At 43.2% G+C, this 27694-nt stretch overlaps 2 protein-coding genes across 3 annotated transcripts in view; both read right to left on the bottom strand.

Annotated features, from left to right (window-relative positions):
• Positions 1-11791, bottom strand: part of LOC120061284 (transketolase-like) — a 30617-nt gene extending 18826 nt beyond the window's left edge. Inside the window, exons 1-5 of one of the 2 annotated variants that reach the window (XM_039010988.1) lie at positions 11689-11791; positions 6567-6673; positions 4686-4803; positions 2809-2922; positions 664-761 (exon numbers count right to left, since the gene is read on the bottom strand). In XM_039010988.1, coding sequence (XP_038866916.1) covers positions 664-761; positions 2809-2922; positions 4686-4803; positions 6567-6673 — 437 coding nt within the window. In that variant the 5' untranslated portion in view covers positions 11689-11791. Of the gene's footprint in view, positions 1-663; positions 762-2808; positions 2923-4685; positions 4804-6566; positions 6856-11688 lie in introns of those variants that run through there. The other variant, XM_039010986.1, reaches the window with a different exon arrangement.
• Positions 10511-27694, bottom strand: LOC120061285 (mRNA-decapping enzyme 1A-like). Its single transcript, XM_039010989.1, has 10 exons — positions 27536-27694; positions 23035-23075; positions 22632-22759; positions 14098-14164; positions 13781-13910; positions 13349-13465; positions 12624-13196; positions 12476-12535; positions 12137-12373; positions 10511-11837 (listed from the first exon to the last, which is right to left on the bottom strand). Exons 1-10 carry the CDS (start codon positions 27656-27658, stop codon positions 11757-11759), a joined length of 1557 nt encoding a protein of 518 aa, XP_038866917.1. The 5' UTR covers positions 27659-27694; the 3' UTR covers positions 10511-11756.

Below are 27694 nucleotides of genomic sequence, written 5' to 3'. Positions count from 1 at the left end.
ACCCCAAAGTACAGCCCAGCTATCCTACTGTTATAGATTTGTATATGGATTCAGATATGAAGGTGAATCTGCTTGTCATATGCAGATTGCCATAGACAGCATTCCAGGCTCCATTGTTTGCCAGTGTTGCCACGTGGCCGTTCTAGAACAGACCTCGTTTCTCACAACAAAGACGCTGGCTTCCAAACCATATTCAGTGATGAAACAGCCAGCCAGCCTGTCTCCACGACACCACATACAAGATCAGCTATGGCTGTCAGCCTGCGTCTACTCTCCTGACAGGAGGTGAAACGTCAGATCTTCTTACTGTTTGCAACATGAGTATAGATGTGTGTATTGTGTACATGCAAGCTTTGTCTATGAATGGGTCTCTTTATGCCTATGTGTTGGAAAGTATCACTGTGCATGTTCATAGTAGGTGTGTCTGATTTATCTAATTGCACATATTTCCTTGTGCATACTCCCCTTTGTATATTCCCAATGCATGTCATTATTTGTGTTTGTGTGTTGGTCGATCTGTCTGTGTTCTGGTTTAGCCAGACAGCGTACGATCACACAACAAAAGCATGAACTTAGAAAGGTGTTAAGCATCTAATGGAGTCATGTGCTAAATTCCATATTATGTGCCGAGGTGTGTGTGTGTGTGGGAGAATGGTATTTCACCTGGCCTTGTCAAAGTATTTCCCAGTGTAGGCCATCCCACAGGCAGCACCCAGACCCTGTCCAAGAGAGCCGGTGGCCACATCCACAAACTGCTGCTTCTGTTAACACACGTAAACATACACAAATCTTAAGACACTACACAAACACGTGGCAGCACACACAACATGCATAAACATGCATTACACCATCAAAGACACATTACACAAACTCAAACATTGCAGAAATTATGCCGTTAAACATTGCACAGACATCTATTTGCAAACAAAGATGAGCTACTCAGTGATAACACACCCACATTCAGTCTCTGGCACGCACATGATCATATACAAATCAAATGTTATTTGTCACATGCACCGAATACAGCTGGTGTAGACTTTACTGTGAAATGCTTAATACAATACAATTAAATCCACAAGAATGGAGCTACAGTATATAGAGGGAGTACAGTACCAGATCAATGTGGGGCTATATACAGGGAGTACCAGTACCAGATCAATGTGGAGCTATATAGAGGGAGTACAGTACCAGATCAATGTGGGGCTATATACAGGGAGTACCAGTACCAGATCAATGTGGAGCTATATACAAGGAGTACCAGTACCAGATCAATGTGGGGCTATATACAGGGAGTACCAGTACCAGATCAATGTGGAGCTATATACAGGGAGTACCAGTACCAGATCAATGTGGAGCTATATAGAGGGAGTACCAGTACCAGATCAATGTGGAGTTATATACAGGGAGTACCAGTACCAGATCTATGTGGAGCTATATAGAGGGAGTACCAGTACCAGATCTATGTGGAGCTATATACAGGGAGTACCAGTACCAGATCAATGTGGAGCTATATAGAGGGAGTACCAAATCAATGTGGAGCTATATATAGGGAGTACCAGTACCAGATCAATGTGGAGCTATATAGAGGGAGTACCAGTACCAGATCAATGTGGAGCTATATACAGGGAGTACCAGTACCAGATCAATGTGGAGCTATATACAGGGAGTACCAGTACCAGATCAATGTGGAGCTATATAGAGGGAGTACCAGTACCAGATCAATGTGGAGCTATATAGAGGGAGTACCAGTACCAGATCAATGTGGAGCTATATAGAGGGAGTACCAGTACCAGATCAATGTGGAACTATATAGAGGGAGTACCAGATCAATGTGGAGCTATATAGAGGGAGTACCAGTACTAGATCAATGTGGAGCTATATAGAGGGAGTACCAGTACCAGATCAACGTGGAACTATATAGAGGGAGTACCAGTACCAGATCAATGTGGAACTATATAGAGGGAGTACCAGTACCAGATCAATGTGGAGCTATATAGAGGGAGTACCAGTACCAGATCAATGTGGAGCTATATAGAGGGAGTACCAGTACCAGATCAATGTGGAGCTATATAGAGGGAGTACCAGTACCAGATCAATGTGGAACTATATAGAGGGAGTACCAGTACCAGATCAATGTGGAGCTATATAGAGGGAGTACCAGTACCAGATCAATGTGGAACTATATAGAGGGAGTACCTGTACCAGATCAATGTGTAGAAGTGGAAGGTATTTGAGGTAGATACTTTTCACAAAACACACACACACTTCCTCTCAAACACACTTCCTAAACATACATATTCATTCAGTGCTCATGGTAACTGCTCAACAGGGCAAATCAATGTGTAAGTATTAGGTGAATAGGCACTGAATCTTAGTTGAGGGAATCAGTGGGCTACTCGTGTGTGTGAACAGAGCATGGCATTACTGTGAAATTACTGTGCATTCAGACACAGGGCCTGGGACCGCATGTCTCTGTCACACAAACACATCTTTGTGACATACAGTCTACACCACAGTACATAGTGGGTCTTGTGTGCTCAGACTATACCAGCTATACCAGTGCCCTGAAAAAGGGACATGTCTGGCTTTGGAAATGAGGACAAATTTGACCCTGTTAGTTGTAGTTCATAAGAGACCACAGATAACAAGCGGTAGTGGATGAATGGGTTTGTGAGGAACAAAGGGCTAAAGATAAACCAGGCTTGTGGAAGAGTGACACTCTGCGTTAATAGAGTTAAGAGGTTATTTGTGAACCAAACAGGGTTGTGTCTTGTGGATTGATAGGTCACTTCCTATTCCTGTTCTTACCGGCACAGGATGTCCCTCCAGGATGGAGTCGACCTTACGGAGGTTGAGCAGCTCGCTGTCCTTCAGGTAGCCTGCCTCAGCCCACACTGCATACAGCACCGGGGCCGCATGACCCTGGAGGAGAGAGAGAAAGAGCGAGAGGGACACAGTTAGAGAGAGAGAACGGTCTCACAGATAAAAGTCACTCTTAGACTTCATTGAGTAGTAGAAAGAGACTTTGTTACCATCACACAGACATGACCACATTCAGACAGAACATACACAATGGTGCCTTAGCTAATGCAAGCACACTTCAATAATTTACTACAACCACCTTTCATAGCAGAGCTGTTATTCCCTGTTACACTCTTACATACAGTATCACACTTTGTGCCTGGACCACTTTCAGTTCTGGGATTGGGAACATTATCCCAAACCTTCTTCCCTCCAAATGAATTAAACTCCAGTAGTCTGAATAGGATTACGTCCACGCCTCCCGGTCTGTCTCCTAAAGCAGTGGTTCCCAAACTGTGGAACTCAGTCAGGCTTTGAATTTACTCTTGAAAGTTGTAATAATATAATGCACAAGGTGCAATTTCAAAAGTGGTTAGTGCAACAGCAATATTCCTCGTCATGTCAATCATAGAGAGCTATTTATAACTTGTCAGAAATGTCCAGTTGACCATCTAGCTCATGTCAGCTAACGTTGATGCGGGATATTCCCCAATGATGAAAGGGGGGCATGAGTGAAAAGGTTTGGGAAGCGTGTTCCTAAAGGATCCCAGGTCCCAGATTACAGGCTTACTCTACATTGGGCCTTTAAGAACTGTAATCATATGGCTCGCTCTTCCCAGCACAGACTAGCCAAAGCAACCTGATTGGTTAAAATCCTATGAATATACAACTGTCCATCCATTCATCAGGTTGTTTTTTGAAAATGGGATTAGTTTGATACAATGCCCTAGTGCTTGCTAAGGGCCCTAACCACTCTCTCAAACTACTGAACGATCTGGCCTTAATGGCCATGTACTCTTATAATCTCCAGCCGACATAGCCAGAAGAGGACAGGCCACCCCTCTAGGTTTCTTCCTAAGTTCCAGCCTTTCTAGGGAGTTTTTCAAAGCCACTGTGCTTCTGCGTCACTTGCTCTCTGGGGTTTTAGGCTGGGTTTCTGTATAATCACTTTGTGACAACTGCTGACGTAAAAAGGGCTTTTGATTGATTGACTGACAAACTTGATTAAACTGTATCTGAGGCCAATGAGGCCATTAGGGAAGAGGCAGGGCTGCTACAGTAGGTCTGACCTTAGAGGTGAACATGGATTTGGCTGACAGGACTGATTAAGGCAGGGGAATGAGACTGGTACGTCTAGACCCCTCAAACTCAACTTCGGACCTCAAAGCCAGTTCCACTGCATTTTTTAATTGTTCCCCTCTAATCAGGGACAGATTTAGACGTGGGACACCAGGTGTGTACAATTCATTATCAGGTAGAACAGAAAAACAGCATGCTCCAGATCCTGAATACCCCTGGTCTCTAGACCATAGAAATATAATCCCCATTCAAGTCAATAATAATTATACACTGCTCAAAAAAATAAAGGGAACACTTAAACAACACAATGTAACTCCAAAGCATAGGAACTGAGAAGTGGTCTGTGGTCACCACCTGCAGAACCACTCCTTTATTGGGGGTGTCTTGCTAATTGCCTATAATTTCCACCTTTTGTCTATTCCATTTGCACAACAGCATGTGAAATTTATTGTCAATCAGTGTTGCTTCCTAAGTGGACAGTTTGATTTCACAGATGTGTGATTGACTTGGAGTTACATTGTGTTGTTTAAGTGTTCCCTTTATTTTTTTGAGCAGTGTATTTCTAGACAGGGTTAGAGTGGTACCTTGGAGAGGACGAAGCGGTCATTGTTGATGTTGCGGGGGTCCTCAGGGCGGTACTTCATGGTGTTGAAGAAGAGCACAGACATGATCTCTGCCACACTGCAGCATGATGTGGGGTGTCTGGAGGGCAGAGGACAGGCTGTCAGACCAGGGCTCTGACTGACACACACACACACACACATACCTCCATGCGCTCAGGACACTGCAGTGTAGAGCAAGAAAGTATAAACACACACACTCACCATAAATGACCTACAATCAGTTTACTATAGACTATTTCATTGCCCTCCCATATATTCAGTAGACACACACACACACAAAGTACTGAACAGACACTGTCCTGTGATGTCATTAGAGGAAACAAATCCATCTTCAATGGAACTTGATCATACAGACCTGAACGCTGATATTCATTCTTCATTTAGTGCAGGGGCTAGCCTATATTAGTCTGTCTGCCAACTGTAACCTTTATGTTGTGATAAAGCTTTAACACTCAATGCATGTGAAACGTGTTATTTTCGCTCTTTTGCCTTTGACTTCACATTAGTGAATTAATTCACAACAATCAATCTGCTGTCTGTTAGATAAGGCAGACCCTCTTCCATACATTCAGTCAGGGTTAGACAGTTCCTCAAGCAATGAGCTGGAGAACAGCATTGTGATCATTCCATTGCACTTTAAAGTTGTATTATAGCAGACCACAAATACACTCCTTTCTTCTTTATTGCCAAAACTCCATGCTTGATGTTAAATGCAAAAGACATCAATATTTAAACAGTTTTTTAAAGAATCTATAACATATGAGATTCCAAACAGAGCATGCCTGTTGTAATATGTCACTATAACACAGGTGCCTGGTACCCACCAGAAACGGAAACGTTTTAAATCAACCTGAAACGGAAAGGTGGTCAAAAAAGACAAAAAAAATAAATGAAATGTTGATTGGATGAAATAAACAATGAACAGATGAAAGAATGAACACATAAAAAGGTATAGTTTAATTGTGCCTTGGACTTATTTGTTGAGGTGGAAGTATACACATTTATTAAAAGGTTGTATCCTCAGACATTGTAGTTATTATGCGTCAATAGCATATTTTATTTGAGCTGTTAACTATACTGTAATAAAAAAGAAATAAGAAAAAGAAATAAATTAATCTCTCAAAATATAAAGAACATTTATTCTACCCCTATACCAAGGACAAGCCTGAAAAATATTAATAAAAAGGGGAGCGCATTGGCCGGGGAGTGATTGTCCTGGTCGCGGTGGCCTGACGTATCATCAGCCCGTCGCAAATCGTTTCGCTCTGCGAAGAGGATGGGCACTGGAGGCTGAATTTACTCAGGAGCACCAGGAACGAGCGCGGTCTCTTTAGTTGCGGCGAACGCGGAGCCATTCCACATACTCAAAAGCCCACGTCGCCACCACGCGTAACGACCCATTCTCTACGGAATCATAATGAATGGGTTTGCTCTCAAAAAATGCATTCAAAAATAAATGGGCATTAAGATACTGTACAATCGAAAATAATGCACCTGCTTCGAGTAGCCTAGTCTATTAGAACGTAAGAGGCTACGACATTATTAACAAAAGTTCACAATGTTATCTCTGCATATTTTATCTATATGGTATCTGCATGGTTTACATCCCACATTTAAGACGTGTCAATGATTAATGCCAAATGGATGGCATTGAAAGGGTAGAATTAAGAATAGTAGTAGCCTGTTCTGGAACAATGCGTAATATGCGCATAAAATGGGCATACAATGTCCGAGCCATGGCTATTACGCATGTAAACCCATCACATAGCCTGCACGGATGGACACCTCATATTACAAATGTATTTTTCTTTTGAATTTAAAGCATTGAAGCATGGCGCTTACCCGCTGCCTGCAGCAGTTGTAGCCTTTATAGAGTTGATCCTGAGCCGGTTGGCTACGTTCCGAAGTGCCTGCAGAGTCTGCTGGTCGGGTTTGTGATAGTCCTCCATCTGTGCGCAATTATGTAAAAATTACACTTAAAAAATAAAATACTGTACAAACAATGTCAGGGTCAAGACTAGGAAATATGTGCGGGGGATAGAGGCAGAGAGAATGACAGAGAGAGGGGCGTGTTAGTAAACCTATGATTGAATATGGCTAATCTAGAGCAAAAAGAAGATTGACAGCACACGGGCTCAACGAACACAGAGAGGGAGGGTGCGTATGTAGGAGTGCAAAGTATGCTACATCCCAAACAGTTACGCATGGACGAAATGGGGGAGGCGGAGTTGCCAAGGCCAAGTGGATTGGACTTTAACTGCCACGCCCCCGTCGCCACTACGCGTCACAGGCCTCCCACGATGTCGCTCTTACGGCAGGGCCAGGGGACAGCAGGGGGCCGGCCATGTTGAGATGTAGGCTACTCTCTGCTAGTGCAGTCAAAGATCAGGGGAAAGTGGATGATTGCATACAGGTCTACTGTAGGTAATTACCTATAATATGGTCTCCATTGGTACAGTAGTAGTCAGATATATTTTGTTGTTGTAGGGGAAACAGCCAACTTCCTACAACTCTACACATTTTGACAAGGGGCAAAGAAAAACATTTTATAATCTCATGCTATTCTAAACATTTTGCCATGAGGCTGAGAGAAAATGTTCCACGTTTAAAGCAAATTTCCTGCAATTGTATACATATTGCCATTTGGCAGAGAGAAAATTGTGCCATTATTTAGCTAACCTCGTGCTATTATACACATTTAGCAATGAGGGAGAGATAAAAAATCTGCAGTTTTAATGCTAATTTCCTGCTATTCTACACATTCTTGTCATTCTATTTTTATGACATGTTTGATACCATCTGGGGAGAAGGGGGTGTTTTTTTAAAATTGAATATTTTTGTATTTTTTTCCCAGGGCTGTGTGGTATATAAAGTCCATTAGGTGTAGTCTATCATGGGATTGTAGAACTGCAGTGCTGAGGCTGTTAAGGATGGATAGGGGAGGGTTCACAAATTACACTGTACTAATCTAAAATAATTATAATCTATGCTCCCACAGCATTGACCTGACTCATTCAAATACACTACACAACTGCACCAGCCATAACCAAAATCTGCCAACTGGCACCCCGGATGTCCATGCTCACTCTCTTCAGTCTTTCTGCTATGCGAAATGGGGAAGAACCTGTCAACAAAAGTGGCACCATATGCTGATTGAAAATGTGGCCACTACTATACAGTATAAAACAAAGGCTGGAAGAATGGGGCGTACCCTGTGTAGTGCGGTAAAGAACACTGGCATCTGGCGACTGGGACAGACATTGCAGTAGAAATGTAATTTTCTGAAGAAAAACAAAAGTAACCTTGCTGCCCTCTAGTGGCTTATTCAAGATATGCCTTGAGCTGCATCTCAATCATGAAAAATGGCCACCCCTCCTTGTCTCCACCTCTTCAAATGCTATGACACCCGGGGTGCATCTCAATAGTCCAAGGTGGTTTCTTCTCGTTTCCTTTCCTTCATTCTCACTGACATGAAAAACTGGTTAGGTTAAAGTGGATGGAGAGGAAACGAGGAGAAGAAACCACCTTGGAATACTGAAATGCACCCCTGGTGTAATAGCGTTTGCCTTTCAGTTTGACATTGCTGGGTGTAATGACTGCAATAGCCAAAACAGAAAATAATTTAAGAAAAGTAACTTATTTCAGCAAGAAATTGAAATCGTTTGAGAGAAAACTTCACTTAATCTTTAATATCACAAAATATATATAATAAACAAAAGCACAGTGACAGAAAAAAACTTTAAAAATGACGTGGTTCATTAGACAAGTTAACTCATTAAACTGACACTGACAAATAAGAGGCATACTTTAACACAGTGTAAAATAACCTTAAAGACATTCTTTTTTTATTTTTATTTTTTTATCTCTGGGCCTCATCTATTCTCTCCTCCAGTATTGAGCCTGTGACTAAATAATATGTACACAGGGGAGTAAACGTTGATATCCTGTCTGAAAACACACCTATCAAACAACATGTATCATTGAGCCAATTAAACAGTGTTATAGAAGAAGAAAAAATATTATTGAGGAACCAAATTGACACAAACTACTCATGACCTGCTTTTTACTGACTGGGTTTTACTGACTGGATTTTAGTGACTGGGGTTTACTGACTGGGGTTTACTGACTGGGGTTTACTGACTGGGGTTTACTGACTGGGGTTTACTGACTGGGGTTTACTGACTGGGGTTTACTGACTGGGGTTTACTGACTGGGGTTTACTGACTGGGGTTTACTGACTGGGGTTTACTGACTGGGGTTTTACGTGAAAACAATGTGCATGAAGTAAGAGGTTCTCTTCTTACACTACGAAGAAACTTACATATACTTTCTGGCTGAAAGAAATCAAGAGACGAGGCCAAAAACTAAAATTCCTTTGACAACAATGTGTTGATCAGTTACTTGTTTAGATGAGGTTCTCAATTTCCTCCGTTGTCTATAGCTGAACTCCACCATTCTTGAAGTCTGTCAATCGAAATTAAATGTGTGATTGAGTGTAGCCAAACTGAAATACATACTGTGCGTGATCAAATCATGTGAACATGCACTGAGAACACAAAATATTGACACCTGCTCGTCCATCAGTGGTGTAAAGTACTTAAGCAAAAATACTTTAAAGTACTGTTTTTTTGGGGGTATCTGTACCTTACCATATATATTTTTGACAATTTCTACTTTTACTTTACTACATTCCTAAAGAAAATAATGTACTTTTTACTCCATACACTTTCCCTGAATGGGCAAGACAAAAGATTTAAGTGCCTTTGAACCGGGTATGGTAGTAGGTGCCAGTCACACCGGTTTGTGTCAAGAACTGCAATGCTGCTGTGTTTTTCACACACAAAAATTTCCCATCTGTATCCAGAATGGTCCACCACCCAAAGGGCATCCAGCCAACTTGACACAACTGTAGGAAGTACTGGAGTCAACATGGGCTAGCATCCCTGTGGAACGCTTTCCATGCCCTGACTAATTGAGGCTGTTCTGAGGGCAAAAGGGGGGGTGCAACTCAATATTAGGAAGCTGTCCTTAATGTTATGTACACTCAGTGTAGATTGGCAGTGTGGCACATGGTCAGATGGGAGGGTGACGTTATCAAAAATATTAAAAACTGACTGACTGACCTACAAGATCAAAGATATATACACATTGACTCAACCTGTCATGACATACTAGTCCCTTTCAGCTGTTGGTTGCAGAGTGGAGAACAGAGAACGTGAGAGAGTATACTGTGTCTAATATACAGGTCCCTAAGCTGGGGGAGGGATCTACTAAGCTATATGGAATTGTTTTAAGAAGGTCATACCAAGGATAATTTAGCTATTTGATTAGAATTTAAAGACCCCTTGAAGTATCAAAAACTAAATAAATACCCAAATTCTTTGATGAACATTTTTTGGGGTCTTACTGCTATTAGCCCATACAAACACATTGAATAACAGATTCACGACACGGAACAGATAGGCCCCCAAAATATCAAAAGGAAGTTTGTTTTGAAGTGTCTCTCCTATATCTGAGAGATATAAGAAATATCTTATTTAACGCCATATATTTGGTTAAACAGTCTCCATATATACTTCCATTCACACTAATATGACCAGGTGAAGCTGGTTGAGAGAATGCCAAGAATGTGCAAAGCTGTCATCAAGGCAAAGGGTGCATACTTTGCAGAAACTCAAATATAAAATATATTTTGATTTGTTTAACACTTTTGGTTACTACATGATTCCATATGTGATATTTCATAGATTTGATGTCTTCACTATTATTCTACAATGTAGAAAATAGTAAAAATAAAGAAAAATCCTTGAATAAGTAGGTGTGTCCAAATCTTTGACTGGTACTGTATATGTTCGTGACAGTCTCACCTTTGCATAGAGGGGTCATATTAGTGTGTAGCCCAAACTGTTGGGACGCTACAGACAGAAGTTGGCAGATCATCTGTACCGACTTCAGACAAGTCTCCTGACACGTGTGGCGGGCAAAACGGAGAACACTATGGTGTTGGTGAGAGAATCCTTCCTTCATAGAGGGGTCACTGTTCGGACACTGCAGACCATTTTGTGAGAAGACCGATTTTCGGGATGTCTCATGATCTGACAAACACCGCTCTATCTCTGTCACCATTCACCAGACGCGGAAGTGCGATCTAGGCCGATGCAGTGGATCTCTAGCTTAAACTGACTGATTTCTATGGTTTTTTAAAATTCAATTGGATTTCCACGGGGGCGCGGACATCAACCTTATTAAACAAGATTATGCTTTTGATGAATGCAGTTAGCTCAGGTACAGTCTTGCAGTAGCTTTTACTGCCTCACCCCACATAATAGGGCCTAAATGAATACAACAATTCTCTGTCTAAACCCTTGGGAAATACACACTAAAGCCTGGTTATATAAAAAAACTATAATCTCCCAAAAGGCATTGCAATCTATTGCACACATCCCTCAACAGGCATAGTGACAGAGGCTGGTGGTCATGAATGGGGTGAGGGAATGACAGAAAAAAGGATCAAGAGAGATTGAGAAAGAGAGAGGGGGTACGATAGAGAGCATGTGTGTAGAATCCCAGCTGTACTGAGGAAGAACAAGGAAGTGGACCTGGAGTTGAATGAAGTTTGGCTTGCACAGCAAGTCCCTAAGCACTGACCCCACCAGAGAGGGCCGGAGGCTCTTTCCCAAGACATATGAGGGTTTATGGTTTACCCTAATCATCCTTCCCCAGGGGTTTATTTCTAATCAACAATATTTCTTAGAGTGCGTACTTGATTTGACACTACTGTGACGTGTAACATCTCCCCATTCACCTTCTCCTCCACACATGGTAGGAGAACCATGTGAGCCTCCTACATTCGAGTCCTGTCCTCCTCCTGCAGTCCCATAGCTGCTCCAGAGGTACAGAGCCTCAAGTTAGGAGTGTTTGTGTCTCTGCACATGGCCAGCAGTAACCCCCAGTGGTCCAGTACCTGTAGGTTAGGTTGGCTGGTGCCCCTGTCCAGGCGTGTCCAGGACCAGCCTCAGGTTTGGACTGAGACTATAGCTTGACGTGGCTCAGGTCCTTGGAAAGACTGTGGAGGTAGGCCTCATGGATGGCACTGAGAAACGCTGGGTCATTCTGCACAAACACAGGAGAGAGAGGAGTTATCTTCCAGTAATTTTGGATAACAGTAGCAAACAAGTTTCCAGACTTCACACAATTTCTTCAGTTCATTGCAGATCTCTTTTAAGTAAATACGTTTGGGTAACATTTAATTTGAAGGGCACATAGAGAAGGACTTCATAACCAGTTCATGAGCATTTTATAAAATGTCAACAACCGCAAGTTGAAGTCTGCAGTATAAAACCCTGAACTTGACGAAGACTTCAAACACAAGGCTAGGGTCTGGGGCGAAAAGGCTTCAGCTCTCTCTCTACCTTGATGAGGTTGATGAGTGTGTCTTGTAACTGGATCTTGTTGTAGGAGGGTTGGGGGAGCTCCACCACCCCTGTGGCTGCGGGCGGAGGGGAGGGAGGGGCAGCTTTCCTCTGCAGTTCCGTTGTCTTGGCAACAGAATGCTGAAAGGCGCTTGGTGAGAGCAGAATGGAGTGCTTTGCCCCCGTAAGTGAAGTGCCCGCCCCCGGTACCACAAGACCCGCCTTCATAGGGACAGCCTTGGATGGTCGAGAGAAAGAGAGAGGGCAGGAAGATGACATAGTAAGATTTCATTTCAACTATCAAAGCCATCTATATCGTGATAACAAAATCATACTTACTGGCTGGGTTTTTGACAGTTTCTGAGATTGAGCGAACACATCCATTTCTTTACTCTGCAGCTGAGAAAGAAGGGAGTCCTTCAGACATGACAGATTACACTAAATACGCATCACAAAAAAAGAACAGAAAAAAAGAACAGCTGGTTACCTGCACACGGCCTGTGGGCATGCTGCCGAGGGCAGCGGGCTTGGTGATTGGCTCTCTGAAGCTCTGGGGTGTGGCCAGCGGGCTGGGCAAGACGCTAGGTGCGAGGGCGGGTTTGTGGAGATCAGAGGGGCTGGGTTTCAGGTAGGCCGGTTCCTTCCCCAAGTAGGCCGACAGAGGGCCAGGGGGAGGACCGCAAGCCTCAACCCCAGATGGCGTCACCAACAGCGGGGACACAGAGTGCTGGGGTTGGGGGTCCCCTGAAGGTCCACCGGGGAACACGGGGTAGAGGGCGTAGCCTGGACCAGGGCCCCCTCTGGCCTCCATAAGGGAGATCAGACCAGGGGTGACGTGCCGGTTGTTTCCCCCTGGGTCTGCTGTGAGGCAGGGGGTCAGTAAGGGCTGGAAGGGGATGGGTGGAGCGTAGCTCTGGGCCTGGAGGAAGCTGACGGGGGCCGTGGCAGCAGGGTCTGTGGAACTCTGGGTGGGCATGGCTGGCAGCAGGCTGGCCTCCTTCGGTAGAGAACTTCCAAACAGCTCCTCCACAGTGATCTGCCTCTGGCCAGAGTGGGAGCTCTGCAAATACAGTTACCACAGTCAATATGAAACATACTTATACAGTAAACATTCAATGACAAGTAACAGCCATTTCAGTCATGTGAGAGAACACTTGTTACAGGCAGCGTGTTATCAGACAGTGCAGTCATTTCAACTAGAGTGGTACGTACCTGTTCTGGCTGTGAGACGCTGTGAGCGTGCTCTGTAGTGTCGCCGGCTGATTTCAGCGTCTCGGTGTTCACCCTCTGCTCAGCAGTAACGGACATCTCCGTTTCCCCCGCCTGAGTCTAGTTAACACAGACATATTTATTATTTTGACATTCCTACTAGTGTGTTCAGATGAATGGAATTTGGGAGGGGTGTGTGCAATCTCAGCAATTAAAACCAAGTAAAATCACTGTGCAGCAGGACTAAGATCTAAGGAAAGAGAGTGACATAAATAGAGAGTAACTAAGACAGACAGTGAGATGTTAACCGAGTAAGAGAAACACTCTTGTCCCTTATGTGTGTGTGGTTTTTTCTCTGGACTGTGGTCACGTGTCCGTGTGTGGCCAGATTTCCTGGTCGATGACTTGACTGTGAAGACTGCTCCCGTCTCTCACCCTGTGGAACTCATCCTTGGCCTTGCTGAGGAGCTCCAGGATGTCAATGGAGCAGCCATTGGTCCTCCCAGGGACGTCAGCCCTCTCTGGGGAGCCCCGGTGGGTCTGCAAGGCTTCCTGCTTCACAATCCTGGAGGACAGAGACACACCAAAAGAAACACATAATGAAGATACAAACACACTAGAAAATAGTGGGAAAACACAAATACACAATACAATCTCATGTCTGTAAAGTGATAAATGGCTCCCCCAGTGGTGTGGGTGATAATAGTTTTCCTATCTGGGTTATAGGTTGTGTGTCACCGGGACATACTCACTTCACCATGAGCTGAGCGATGCGCTGGCAGTCCTTCTTATCGTAAAACCAGATGCTGTATATGCCCACTGTAGGAGGGACACCAAGACGAGAGGGAAATATGACTGACTAGAAGAGATAATGGGCGGTAGAAGGGATCACTGGAGCAGCATTCCTTAGGAAGAGGGATATTTAGTTGAAGAAAAAGTTCAGCAACTATTTTCTATGTATTATGTTGTCATTTAGCAGACACTCTTATCCAGAGCGACTTACAGTAGTGAGTGCATACATTTTCAGACTTTTTTCAAACTGGTCCACTGTGGGAATTGAACCCACCACCCTGGCGGGTTCAACACTTTCTGAAGAAACAGTGTGTGACAGGAGTTTCCCTCAGAGGCTGGTAACCTAGCAACAGTAGTGTTTCGTGCTCTACCTGGGGATCCCTGGGACGTATAAACAGGTATCTCTCTCTAAACAGGCCACATTCACATTCTCTAACCTGTTGAAGCACTGATACAACCCTCCACTAAGGGAAGGCAGGACACAAACCTTGGAATCATGGTAAACAGAATAAGTCACCATCCCTTCACGAGTCTCAAAGACAGCCAAGAACGCCATTTTCCAGGATAGTCTTGCATTCCCCCCCAGGGGCCTGCAGGCACTAGACGACTGAGGAGGAGTCACAGGGTTCCAGATAACGCTGCTCCTCTGGATGACTGGATCAGACACCTACAGAACTACCACTGAGAGCAGACGTGCTGTATCCATCCCATCCATGAGGTGGTTTCCAGGCAGCTCTGGGCCAGAGACCCTTGGGCATGGGAGACATACTTTCCCTCAGACTGAGCTCCTGTGCTGGGTAGAACCGCGTTAGCGTGAGGCCATGGGCGGAGGAGACCTATCAGAGGAGATGTTCCTGCTCACTGCGCACCATCAGCCTCAGCGTGACCTCCGGCACAAGGGGAAGGCCATCTTCCAGAGAACCCTGGGATGTTGTCTGCCGAGTGCATTCAGAGGCAAGTCTGACTGGAGGGGTAGTGTGTTTAGTGTGTGTGTCAATGTCTGTTTGGTAAATTTGTATGCATGTATATCTTTGCAGGGGTCAGCCTGGAAGGGGATTGAAGTGGTGGAATTATGGTTTAGGGGGCATGTGTAAATGTATGTTATTTTCCTGTATGTCTGCATGCGTTGATGTGTGTGTGTCTGCTGCACAGACAGGGTAGTGTTCTTTTCCATAGGAATAAACAGACAAACTAAATAGTAGATAGTATGGTGGGATTGCAGTAAAATACGTAACCCAATGGTCAAAGGGTCTGGAAGCTTTCAAGTTCTTTTTTGAATTCCACACAGTTTGACAGATTTTTATACATTTTTGTGGGGGGGGTTCTATTTACCCCCTTTTATCCCCAATTTCGTGATAGCCAATTGGTGGTTACAGTCTTGTCCCATCGCTGCAACTCCCGTACGGACTCAGGAGAGGCGAAGGTTGAGAGCCATGCGTCCTCCGAAACACGACCCTGCCTTCTTCTTGACACACTGCTCACTTAACCCGGATGGCAGCCGCACAAATGTGTCGGAGGAAACACTGTACAACTGGCGACCGTGTCAGCGTGCATGCGCCCGGCCCGCCACAGGAGTCGATAGAGCGTGATGGGACAAGGACATCCCGGCCGGGCAAACCCTCCCCTAACCCGGATGTGCCCCTAACCCTGTGCCGCCTCATGGGTCTCGAACCCGGATCTGTATTGACGCCTCTAGCACTGCGATGCAGAGCTCCTGTGCTGGGTAGAATTGCATTAGCGTGAGGCCATGGGCGGAGGAGACCTATCAGAGGAGATGTGCCACTTCGGGAGGCCTGACAGATCTTTAATGCTTGTGTGCAAGCAGTGCTTTGCAACTTAATTCCAAAAATGTGTTTAGAAAACGTTGACAACCTTCCTTATTTATCTGGGGGAAAGTTACATAAATAGCACATTCAATGCTAAATTTAGCCTAGTAATACATAAGATGTACACCCGCAGCTCTTTTAATGGAAATATAGTTATGGGCAGTTCCACAAAAACAGAAATCTCTGATGTCTCACTTTAAAATGTATTCCAAACAAAAAACATTTATTTATACGTTTAACAAACCATACAATGACTACTTTGAACAATTCACTCAGTAAAAATAAAATAAAAATCCCTGGAAAAAATGTGCAGGATTTTAGTTTCATTCCTATCAAACTTTGTATGTGTACAGTTCTTCCTGTAAATGTTTTTTTTTTTTTTTTTTTAAGTTTCAGTGGAAATTGTTAAAAATATTCCTTGTGCATAGAGTTGTATGGTTTGCTAAACTTTGAAATCAATGGCTTTTGTTTGGTGCACATTTTAAAGTGAAAAATGTGAGTCTCAGCATTCTTCTGTCACAATGGAATTGCCCTTATGTTTAGATAACCCATAAAAACATAAAATGTTGGTTAACTACTAATCTAAAAAGGAATTTTAACATGACCCTTCTTATTCCAACACTTTCTTCTCATCATTCCTGTAGATTAAATGCTGGATATAGAATTTAATCTTCTAGATGTGCAAGCTAGTGGCGCGCGGGTCAGCTAGTGGCGCGCGGGTCAGCTAGTGGCGCGCGGGTCAGCTAGTGGCGCGCGGGTCAGCTAGTGGCGGGTCAGCTTTGTTCATTCGAACCAGCCCGCAATTGTTAATAACCCATCCGCAACTTCCCGATATATACACTACCGGTCAAAAGTTTAAGAACGCCTACTCATTCAAGGATTTCTCTTAGTTTTTACTATTTTCTACATTGTAGAATAATAGTGAAGACATCAAAACTATGAAATAACACATATGGAATCATGTAGTAACCAAAAAAGTATTAAACAAAACAAAATATTTCTTATATTTGATATTCTTCAAATAGCCATCCTTTGCCTTAATGACAGCTTTGCATACTCTTGGCATTCTCTCAATCAGCTTCATGAGGTGGACACCTAGAACACATTTCAATGAACAGGTGTGCCTTCTTAAAAGTTAATTTTGTGGAATTTCTTTCCTTCTTAATGCGTTTGAGCCAATCAATTATGTTGTGACAAGATAGGGGGGGTATACAGAAGATGGTCTTAACAAATAGGGCTAAGTCCATATTATGGCAAGAACAGCTCAAATAAGCTAAGGGAAACAACAGTCCATCATTACTTTAAGACATGAAGGTCAGTCAATACAGAACATGAAGAACTCTGAACGCTTCTTCAAGTGCAGTCGCAAAAATCATCAAGCGCTATGATGAAACTGTCTTTCATGATGACCGCCACAGGAAAGGAAGACCCAGAGTTACCTCTGCTGCAGAGGATAAGTTCATTAGAGTTACTAGCCTCAGAAATTGCAGCCCAAATAAATGCTTCAGAGTTCAAGTAACAGACACATTTCAACATCAACTGTTCAGAATAGAGGTCGACTGATTAATCGGAATGGCCGATTAATTAGGGCCGATTTCAAGTTTTCATAACAATCGGAAATCGGTATTTTTGGACACTGATTTGGCCGTTTTTTTTTTTTACACCTTTATTTAACTAGGCAAGTCAGTTAAGAACACATTCTTATTTTCAATGACGGCCTAGGAACGGTGGGTTAACTGCCTTGTTCAGGGGCAGAACGACAGACTTATACCTTGTCAGCTCGGGGACTCGTTTTTGCAACCTTCCGGTTACTAGTCCAACGCTCTAACCACCTGCCTTACATTGCACTCCATGAGGAGCCTGCGAGGCAGGCTGACTACCTGTTACGCGAGGGCAGCAAGAAGCCACGGTAAGTTGCTAGCTAGCATTAAACTTATAAAAAACAAATCAATCAATCTTCACCTAATCACTAGTTAACTACACATGGTTGATGATATTACTAATTTATCTAGCGTGTCCTGCGTTGCATATAATCGATGCGGTACCTGTTCATTTCTCATCGAATCACAGCCTACTTCGCCAAACGGGTGATGATTTAGCACTGTCGTTGCACCAAACCTAACGATAAACATCAATGCCTTTCTTTAAATCAATACACAAGTATATATTTTTATACCTGCATATTTAGTTAATATTGCCTGCTAACATGAATTTCTTATAATTAGGGAAATTGTGTCACTTCTCTTTCGTTCCGTGCAAGCAGTCAGGGTATATGCAGCAGTTTGGGCCGCCTGGCTCGTTGCGAACTGTGTGAAATCCATTTATTCCTAACACAGACCGTAATTAATTTGCCAGAATTGTACATAATTATGACATAACATTGAAGGTTGTACAATGTAACAGCAATATTTAGACTTAGGGATGCCACCCGTTAGATAAAATACGGAACGGTTCCGTATTTCACTGAAAGAATAAACGTTTTGTTTTCGAAATTATAGTTTCCGGATTCGACCATATTAATGACCAAAGGCTCGTATTTCTGTGTGTTATTATGTTATAATTAAGTCTATGATTTGATAGAGCAGTCTGACTGAGCGATGGTAGGCAGCAGGCTCGTAAGCATTCATTCAAACAGCACTTTCGTGCGTTTGCCAGCAGCTCTTCGCAATGCTTCAAGCATTGAGCTGTTTATGACTTCAAGCCTATCAACTCCCGAGATTAGGCTGGTGTAACCGATGTGAAATGGCTAGCTACTTAGTGGGGTGCGTGCTAATAGCGTTTCAATCGGTGACGTCACTCGCTCTGAGACTTGGAGTAGCTGTTCCCCTTGCTCTGCAAGGGCCGCGGCTTTTGTGGAGCGATGGGTAACGATGCGTCGAGGGTGGCTGCTGTCGATGTGTTCCTGGTTCGAGCCCAGGTAGGGGCGACGAGAGGGACGGAAGCTATACTGTTACACTGGCAATACTAAAGTGCCTATAAGAACATCCAATAGTCAAAGGTATATGAAATGCAAATGGTATAGAGAGAAATAGTCCTATAATTCCTATAATAACTACAACCTAAAACTTCTTACCTGGGAATATTGAAGACTCATGTTAAAAGGAACCAGCTTTCATATGTTCTCATGTTCTGAGCAAGGAACTTAAACGTTAGCTTTTTTACATGGCACATATTGCACTTTTACTTTCTCCAACAGTTTGTTTTTGCATTATTTAAACCAAATTGAACATGTTTGAGGCTAAATTGATTTTATTGATGTATTATATTAAGTTAAAATAAGTGTTCATTCAGTATTGTTGTAATTGTCATTATTATTGCTTTTTTTGGTCCTCCAATAAATCGGGATCGGCATTGAAAAATCCTAATCAGTCGACTTCTAGTTCAGAGGAGACTGTGAATCAGGCCTTCAGGGTCGAAATGCTGCAAAGAAACAACTACTAAAGGACACCAATAATAAGACACATGCTTGGGCCAAGAAACGTGAGCAATGGACAATAGACCGGTGGAAATTTGACCTTTGGTCTGGAGTCCAAATTGGAGATTTTTGGTTCCAACCGCCGTGTCTTTGTGAGACGCGGTGTGGGTGAACGGATGATCTCCACATGTGTATTTCCAACTGTAAATCATGGAGGAGGTGGTGATATGGTGTGGGGTGCTTTGCTGGTGACACTGATTTATTTAGAATTCAAGGCATTCCGCAGCGATACGCCATTCCATCTGGTTTGGGCTTAGTGGGACTATCATGTGTTTTTCAACAGGACAATGACCCAACACACCTCCAGGCTGTGTAAGGGCTTTTTTACCAAGGAGAGTGATGGAGTACTGCATCAGATAACCTGGCCTCCACAATCCCCCGACCTCAACCAAATTGAGATGGTTTGGGATGAGTCAGACCGCAAGTGAAGGAAAAGCAGCCAGTGCTCAGCATATGTGGGAACTCCTTCAAGACTGTTGGAAAATAATTCCAGGTGAAGCTGATTGAGAGAATGCCAAGAGTGTCCAAAGCTGTCATCAAGGCAAAGGGTGGCTATTTGAAGAATCTCAAATATAAAATGTATGTTGATTAGTTTAACCCTCTTTGGGTTACTACATGATTCCATATGTGTTATTTCATAGTTTTGAGGTCTTCACTATTATTCTACAATGTAGAAAATAGTAAAATAAAGAAAAACCCTTGAATGAGTAGGTGTTAACTTTTGACCAGGTAGTGTATGTGATAAAGTGAACATCTGAGGCCTGTACCCAACCCTAGCCCAATTTTTGGACAGGTGGTCATGGATTTTTTGTTGTTGTCTGATTTAGATATGTTTCGTCTTATAATTTCTGACATTTTGGTAATCCATTTGTAAGTCAACTTGTCTATAATTAGATACATGTAGCTTCTCTTTTGTCATTATATGTTACCCAAGAAGACTAAATAAACCCTTACTCAACCAAATAATGTAATTGATCGACAGAATGAATGCTTCAATATAGTTGACATCGGTGAAGTTCTCTCTTTCATCTTTCACGGAGCAAAGCCATTTTACGGACTGGGGAAAAAATAAAATAAAGCAACAAAAACAAACAAAAAGAAATTGTTCAAAATGTCCAAAAGAAAGCTGTGAAAACGACCCAACGTGTTTCTGATAAGATTTCAGTTTGGCTTCGGTGCATATATTTGATGTGGTTGAAACACTATAAGATTTTATGATGAAGACAGCACCTCCACAGATGGTATCTAACTGAGCATTGCATTCTCTCAAGATGCAGAAATAAATAAATCACATTTCTCCACTCCTGTTCCCAAGTCCAAATTTAGCCTACATTTGGTATATAAATTGACTGCAAGAAATGCTGTTATTCCAGATGAGCAATATTTTTTCATGATGCATTTACCGATGTTCAAAACGTATAAATAAAAGCATCCACTGGGAAAGTCAATACAAGTAGGCCCTTCATATATACATTTGTTACTCATTTCAGGAAACTAGGTGTATGTCACCCTTCACAAGAGCCATTTGAACGTAAAAAAAATATTTTTTATCAAAATGCGTTTTTTGGCAGAAATGCCTTCTGGAACATGTGAACTTTCATGTGTCTTAATAACAAACTTGTACGCCATCTGTAAATACGAAGCCTCCTCATTAAAAAGGCACATGACAGCCCACTTGGAGTTCGCCAAAAGGCACCTAAAGACTCTCTGACCATGAGAAACAAGATTCTCTGGTCTGATGAAACCAAGATTGAACTCTTTTGCCTGAATGTCAAGAGTCATGACTAGAGGAAACCTGGAACCATCCCCACAGAAAAAGCATGGTGGTGGCAGCAACATGCTTTGGGGATGTTTTTCAGCGGCAGGGACTGGGAGACTAGTCAGGATCGAGGGAAATATGAACGGAGAAAAGTACAGAGAGATCCTTGATGAAAACCTGCTCCAGAGCGCTCAGGTCCTCAGACTGGGGCGAAGGTTCACCTTCCAACAACGACCCTAAGCACACAGCCAAGTCAACACAGGAATGGCTTCGAGACAAGTCTCTGGAATGTCCTTGAGTGGCCCAGCCAGAGCCCAGACTTGAATCCGATCGAACATCTCTGGCGAGATCTGAAAATAGCTGTGCATTAACGCTACCCAACCAACCTGACAGAGCGTGAGTGGATCTGCAGAGAAGAATGGGAGAAAATCCCCAAATACAGGTGTGCCAAAATTCTAAAATCCTGGTTTAGCTTTGTCATTATGGGGTATTGTGTGTAGATTGATGAGGGGGAAAAAACAATTTAATCAATTGTAGAATAAGTCTGCATTGTAACAAAATGTGGAAAAAGTCAAGGGGTCTGAATACTTTCTGAATGCACTGTAAGCTATGCGCAGGACTTCGTTCAATTTATCGAATCAGTTATTGTTTTATTGCTCAAGCTGCGAGCAACACCTGTCAAACTCAGACATTTCTCTCAAAACACAGGGATGTCGATTCGCACGGGACTAGTATTAACAGAGGACTTTGCCAAAAAAACAGTAGGTTATTCTGGTTAGTCAATGTCCAGACTTCAGTTTCGCTTTAACTCATTGAAACAGTAGGCTACAGTTCCCTTGACATGCCATAGGCCTATTTGAAGTCCCGTCTTGTCAAATTTGCATAGGGCCTCACAATCATCACACATAACATCACACATAACATCGCTGACACTGCTATCATCCTCTTTTACCACTTCAACAAATCTTTCCTACACATGACTTTACTGGCCCTCCCTTGTCTTTATTTTCATCTCTCCATTCACAGATTTTGTCTTAATGAATTAAAGTTCGACAATATCGTTTTTGCGTACATTTTTTATGCCCTTCCCAAAAGCATTATTTGGCGATTGGCTTTGCAGGCTATTTGGCACATGTACAGTTAAACCCTAAAGTTTAGGTTCATGCAGTAATACCAGATAGCCTAAAAAAATGTAGCCTATATAAATTTCACAATAATTATACATTTATTATTGCCACCCACCCGCCCTCCAGCCACACGATATAACCACGTGGGCTGCGGATTATGAGTCAACCCGCACATCACTACTGCAGGCTACATGGTATGGACAGTAACAAGAAAAAAAAAATGCTCTATCATTAAGTTATTGCAAAGCAGCCAATGGGGTAGAAATCTCAGACTGACTAGTGGACTATTATGGAATAGCCTACTCACAGTTAGCATTCCTGTACAGCAGGAAGGGGTCTTGGAGCTGAAACTCAAGGTCTTTGTTGATGGGCTCCACCAGATTCTCTGTGCTCAGGCGATTCATGATGGTGAAGCCATGATGAGGGGATGCACACCTGTGGACAGGTTATTGGAGAGCAATGGAGAAAGACTATTAGGCTAAATGTGTTTGTCACAAAAAAGAAAGAAATAAAAGCAAAAGAGTGTTGAAGTTGAAAAGAGCAACAGGGAGGGTGGAGGTGAGAGGAAGAGCTCAATTAGGGAAGCTTAGACATGAGAACAGGTGGTGAGACAACAACCACAGGTTAAGAAGGGGGATAGGCTCTAGTTAGCTAGCTAAGTATCGTTGCAAGTGTCCCCTTCAAAAAAGGTCACCATAAAAATAAATTACCTGGCATAAACAAATAAGGTGCCTTCAATTTCGGTCTTTTCCTGAAATGGAAATAATGCAGAAAAATTACAACTTGAACTTGCTGAACACGAATCGATCATCATGTAAAAGAAGAAGAATCACAACAAGCAAAATTTAGTTGATATTTGGTCTGGGTGCTTTCAGTTCATTAAACGTTCTATGAGCTGAAAGGGTGCAAGCTGCCACCAGGAAGGTGTTGTTAAAACAGGTATAAAGAAAAGTTTGCCGATTTACTGCCACATGCAATTATGGAATGTTTGCTCAGGCGTATATTTCATTGGCTGATCCCTCCAGATGACCTGGATGGAATTATGTGATCCTTCCTTAACCAATAAGAAGTCCCACCCAGTTGATTACTTCAAAAAGGTGAAGTCCTCATTGGCGCTGCCCATGCTAAAACAGGCTTTTGGGCACTATCATTGGTCGTGTCCCCTTGCTCAGACATTACATGCATCAACCAATGGTTGCGTGCCACGTCATTGACTGACAGATTGCTATAACATATGTGGTTAGCTGATGCGTTAAATACCTATCCAGGCGTTGTAAGATCCGGCAGGCATCAGCAACGCCTGGGCAGAGGAACGTGCCCCTGCTCTTGGGTTGTGACCGTTTGTATTTGAGACCACACAAACTGGTTGTTCAGAACAGCACAGTTTCCGTGGAATCAAACTTTGCACACCGTTGTGGCCTTCTGAACGTGGCCCTGATGTCTAGCTGGCTAGTTTACAGCGTTAGTACTAGTGGTACCCAGGGCTCTAAAAGATGTTGCTATGCACCCAGGAGTTTTATTTTGGGGGCACTGTGCAACTAGGATAACAACCTCCGAGATAATAATCGTTGTCATGTTGATAAGGCTTTGCTGTACCGTTGTTTGAGTGCCCTAGAGAAAAAAACGAGTGCAGATTCGATAATGTCATGGTTGCACCATTACTACAGCGAAAACGTCTTGATTGTAGCCCAACCAGGTTGTAAAAAACTCTGTTCCTTTCAATTGGACTGGCTTTCAGACCTATCAATCACTAATTCCAACCAATCAGGGAACTTGGACACGCTCCAACCCTACACACCTTATTTTAAAGCGTGTTTTTCCGTCTTTAGAAAGAAGAACTGTTTGATGCTGACAGACTTCACATGCTGCCTTTCTACTGAAGTGCTCTTCATCCATTGACAATTGAGTGTTGGGAAAGTTAATGTGCTAATAGGGGGTGCAATAGTAGTGAGTTATGGTTACCTTATTGTGCAAAGTAACTGTGTAGATACGTTTGCAAGTAAGAAGTTAGTATTGTTTGCTAGTGCTCGGCTAATGTTAGCTCTACTGTTTATTTAAATGTACCCCAACCAAGTAAGAAGTTAGTTCTCCCTCTCTGGCTGTATATTCTTCATGTAGATGCTATACTATTGTATTCATTGATATGTTTATATTATGACCGTTTTCTTATCTGCTTATTGTTGTATTGCATGTATATTTATTTAGTGTACTCTGAATCTTAATGATTGGCGACAGGCAGCCTAGTGGTTAGAGCGTTGGGCCAGTAACCGAAAGGTTGCTAGATCAAATCCCTGAGCTGACAAGGTGGTGACAAAGTGTAGTGAAGTTCTGATAGGACAACACTATAGTGTGCAGATTTTAGTGAATCAGCATTCAGTACTAGCGGGTGAGGGCATTCAAAGCTGACCACTCAGACAAGTTCCGGATAGACATTTTTACATGGTCCTTCGTATCTCCCGGATTCTGGCCTGCTATAGCTGAGATGTTGAGGTACCCCACCTCAGCCCACAACTCCACACAAAGCCGCCACGCACCTGAGGATGAGCTGCGAGGCCTTACACCCCTCTCTCATCCAAGATATTTCAAGCCCTGCTCCAGGCTTCCTCAGTGGCCATGGAGTGACCACACCCTCTCTAGTTGGGAGCTGCAGAGGGACTACGAGGAGCTGCTCTATGAAAGGGAAGAGATCAGGAGGGCGTACTCTAGGCCCACCCGGCAATAGGCACAGGAGCGCCAGGTCCGCTTCTGCTCTCCAGAGAGGCCCAGCTCCCCATCAGACGAAGACAACTCCAGAGAGCACAGACCAGCACACAAAGGTCTGCACCCCCCTCAGCAAGAGCTTTGACTAGCCATTGTTAAGGAGACCCCCACTCCAATCGTGGAGCCACAGCCAGCTGCTGCCATGGGGCCCGTTCTGGTGGCGGGGTCATCCTGTCCTACCAGTGGGGATCCCCGACTGTCTGCTGCCCTGGAACCTTCTACCACCAAGGCAGCAGTTGATTCTTCGACCACTCCTAGGATGGAGCATCAGCCTGCAGATAACGCGGATGTCAAGTGCAGCCAGGACGTTGGGGCTTCTCCAGCCCTGCCTGCCAGTACCGTGCTAGTTCTGGGTCAGAGTCCCGTCCCCTTCCCGGTAAGGTCAGAGTCCCCTTTGAGTGTCCAGGCTTTGAGTGTCCTGCCCCTCAAGTAGGTCCAGTGTATCCGGCCTCCGCGGTATGTCTAGAGTTCCCTGCATTTCTGGAAGGTCCAGACTATCCTGGGTTGTTAGCTGCCCCGTTTGCAAGTCTGCAGTCTCCTGCCCAGTTCGGATTGCAGCCGCCTGCCTTAGTTGGTATTAGCAATGCAAATTTCGGCCAATTTTGTTGCCGACTAACTGACCCTCATTTACCGGTCAACAAACTGTTACATTTTTCCCAAACAGTAAAATGACGTGACCAACAGAAAATACTATATAATGACGAGATACTTATGTTTCCGCCCTAACAATGGGAGTCTTCCCAAGGCGGGAAGGCAGGCGACAAGCTTAGGCCTAAAATAAGCCTATAGAAACACATTGGGCTTATTTCGGAGAGATTTTGGTGAGAGTGAAACCTTCCTCTTCACCTCTTTCTCTCTGATACTATGCATGCATACATGGACCAGACATTTTTCATTAAGTCCTTAATGGAAACATGCAACAAAAGCAGTCCTATCTTCTTACAGTCAAAAGGCTATAGCCTATTATTGAACATGCAACTCCTGTAACGAAGCAGCTAATAAAACATCATTTTCAAACATTTGCCAAAATGCAATTTGTGGTAAACACTGTTCTAAACAGCACACCTAATACAAGCAGTTCCATATGTGACAGAGATGAACACTGTTAGAAACTCAGAAAGAAGGGGAATCTAATAGCAACAACTATGTTGGGTTGCTAATATGACTAGAATTGTGCCTTTGGATTCTGGACAAAGTTGATATGAAAACCAATAGAACAGGAGAGAAATGCTGATTAATTGCATGAGGAAGTCTTTATAAAAGAATTGCCTCCAAGTTTCTATGGATGGATTTTCACAAAGTTAATTTGAAGCAAGGTAAGACATGCCTCATTATTTGAAGTAAAGTAAAACGTTCAGGTTTCAAACACTTCTACTGCCTCAAGCTCACATTGCAAAGTAGTCAAGTGGTGGGTGACGTGCTGATAGTTAACGGTAGGCAGGCTAAGGGTGCAACCCTATGCAGCCGAATGGGAGGCGCGCCTTAATTTACCAGTCGAGATTGATAAATAAAAATAGCTCCTTTTAAATCGTTGCCACCAACGTTTGTAACACTATAGCGAGCAGATCTTAGTACTAGCGGGTGAGGGCATTCAAAGCCGACCGCTCAGACGAGCTCCAGCTAGCCGTTTTTACACAGATCTGAACCATATTACCGGCGCACTTTTTTTTCTTCCTATAACGGATCACCGCGACAGCATTTTAAATTCATAAAACATGTTTTTTTTTTTTTTTTGGCATTTAAACTTTACCAGTATATCCAAACATTTTGGGTCACAGAAAGAAAGGAAAAGGGATAGCTTCTTCAGGAGATCAATGATCACATGGTGCTTTCAAGACAACTGGTAACTCGGAAAAGTATGAGGTCAAATCATGACGTCAGTTATCTTCTGGTAGGAGCTCTACATGTGTAATGATCAAGCTGTTTAATCAGCTCATTGATATCTCACCCGTCAGGTGGATGGATTATCTTGGCAAAAGAGAAATGCTCACAAATTTCTGCACACATTGAGAAATAAGCTTTTTGTGCTTATGGAACATTTCTGGGATCTTTTATTTCAGCTCATGAAACTAACACTTTACCTGTTGCGTTTATATTATTGGTCAGTGTTGGTAGTATAACATGACTAGCTGAAGTGGCATGCTAACGACGTAACGAACTAGCCCAGATAACTAGCTAACACTTAGCAACTTAACTAGCTAAGTAGACAAGTTAGTAACCCAACTAACGTTACAACAAAAGGCTCGCATACTATTTTATGACTCGCAAACTATCTTTGTTACAGAATCCCACAGGGACACGCTTGATATAGCTCGCTAACTAGTATGTTACTGTACTAGATTGCTAATAATAAACTAAATCAGATATGGTAAAGTTAGCTCGCTAGTTAACGTTACGTAGCTGCTATCGCGCTAACTACCTTCAATAAACAGAAGAAACCGGCGAGCTTACCCATTCATTTGCTTTGGAATTAAAGGTGTACAGTGCTACCTGTCCGGTAACATCGAGGAGTTTGTTGATGTACGGATCTTGTTGTTGTAGAGCTGCTAGGCTCATTTTACTGGCGGTCTCCATCTTGAATACAATGTTTACCGCACGGACCAACTTCTA

This window comes from Salvelinus namaycush, chromosome 16, assembly GCF_016432855.1.
Source record: "Salvelinus namaycush isolate Seneca chromosome 16, SaNama_1.0, whole genome shotgun sequence".
Lineage (NCBI taxonomy): Eukaryota > Metazoa > Chordata > Actinopteri > Salmoniformes > Salmonidae > Salvelinus > Salvelinus namaycush.
The sequence above is the reverse complement of the archived record's forward strand: the minus strand, read 5'-3'. Positions and strand labels throughout refer to the sequence as shown.

Bases quoted from the DNA above. Each gene is read 5' to 3' on its own strand.
- LOC120061285 (XM_039010989.1), bottom strand. From the start codon at position 27,658: ATGGAGACCGCCAGTAAAATGAGCCTAGCAGCTCTACAACAACAAGAT. The intron at 13,197-13,348 runs GTACGTACCACT...CTGTATTTGCAG, and splicing joins GCGTCTCACAGCCAGAACAG to AGCTCCCACTCTGGCCAGAG. The intron at 11,838-12,136 runs GTAGAGAGAGAG...GTGTTTGTGCAG, and splicing joins CACTCATCAACCTCATCAAG to AATGACCCAGCGTTTCTCAG.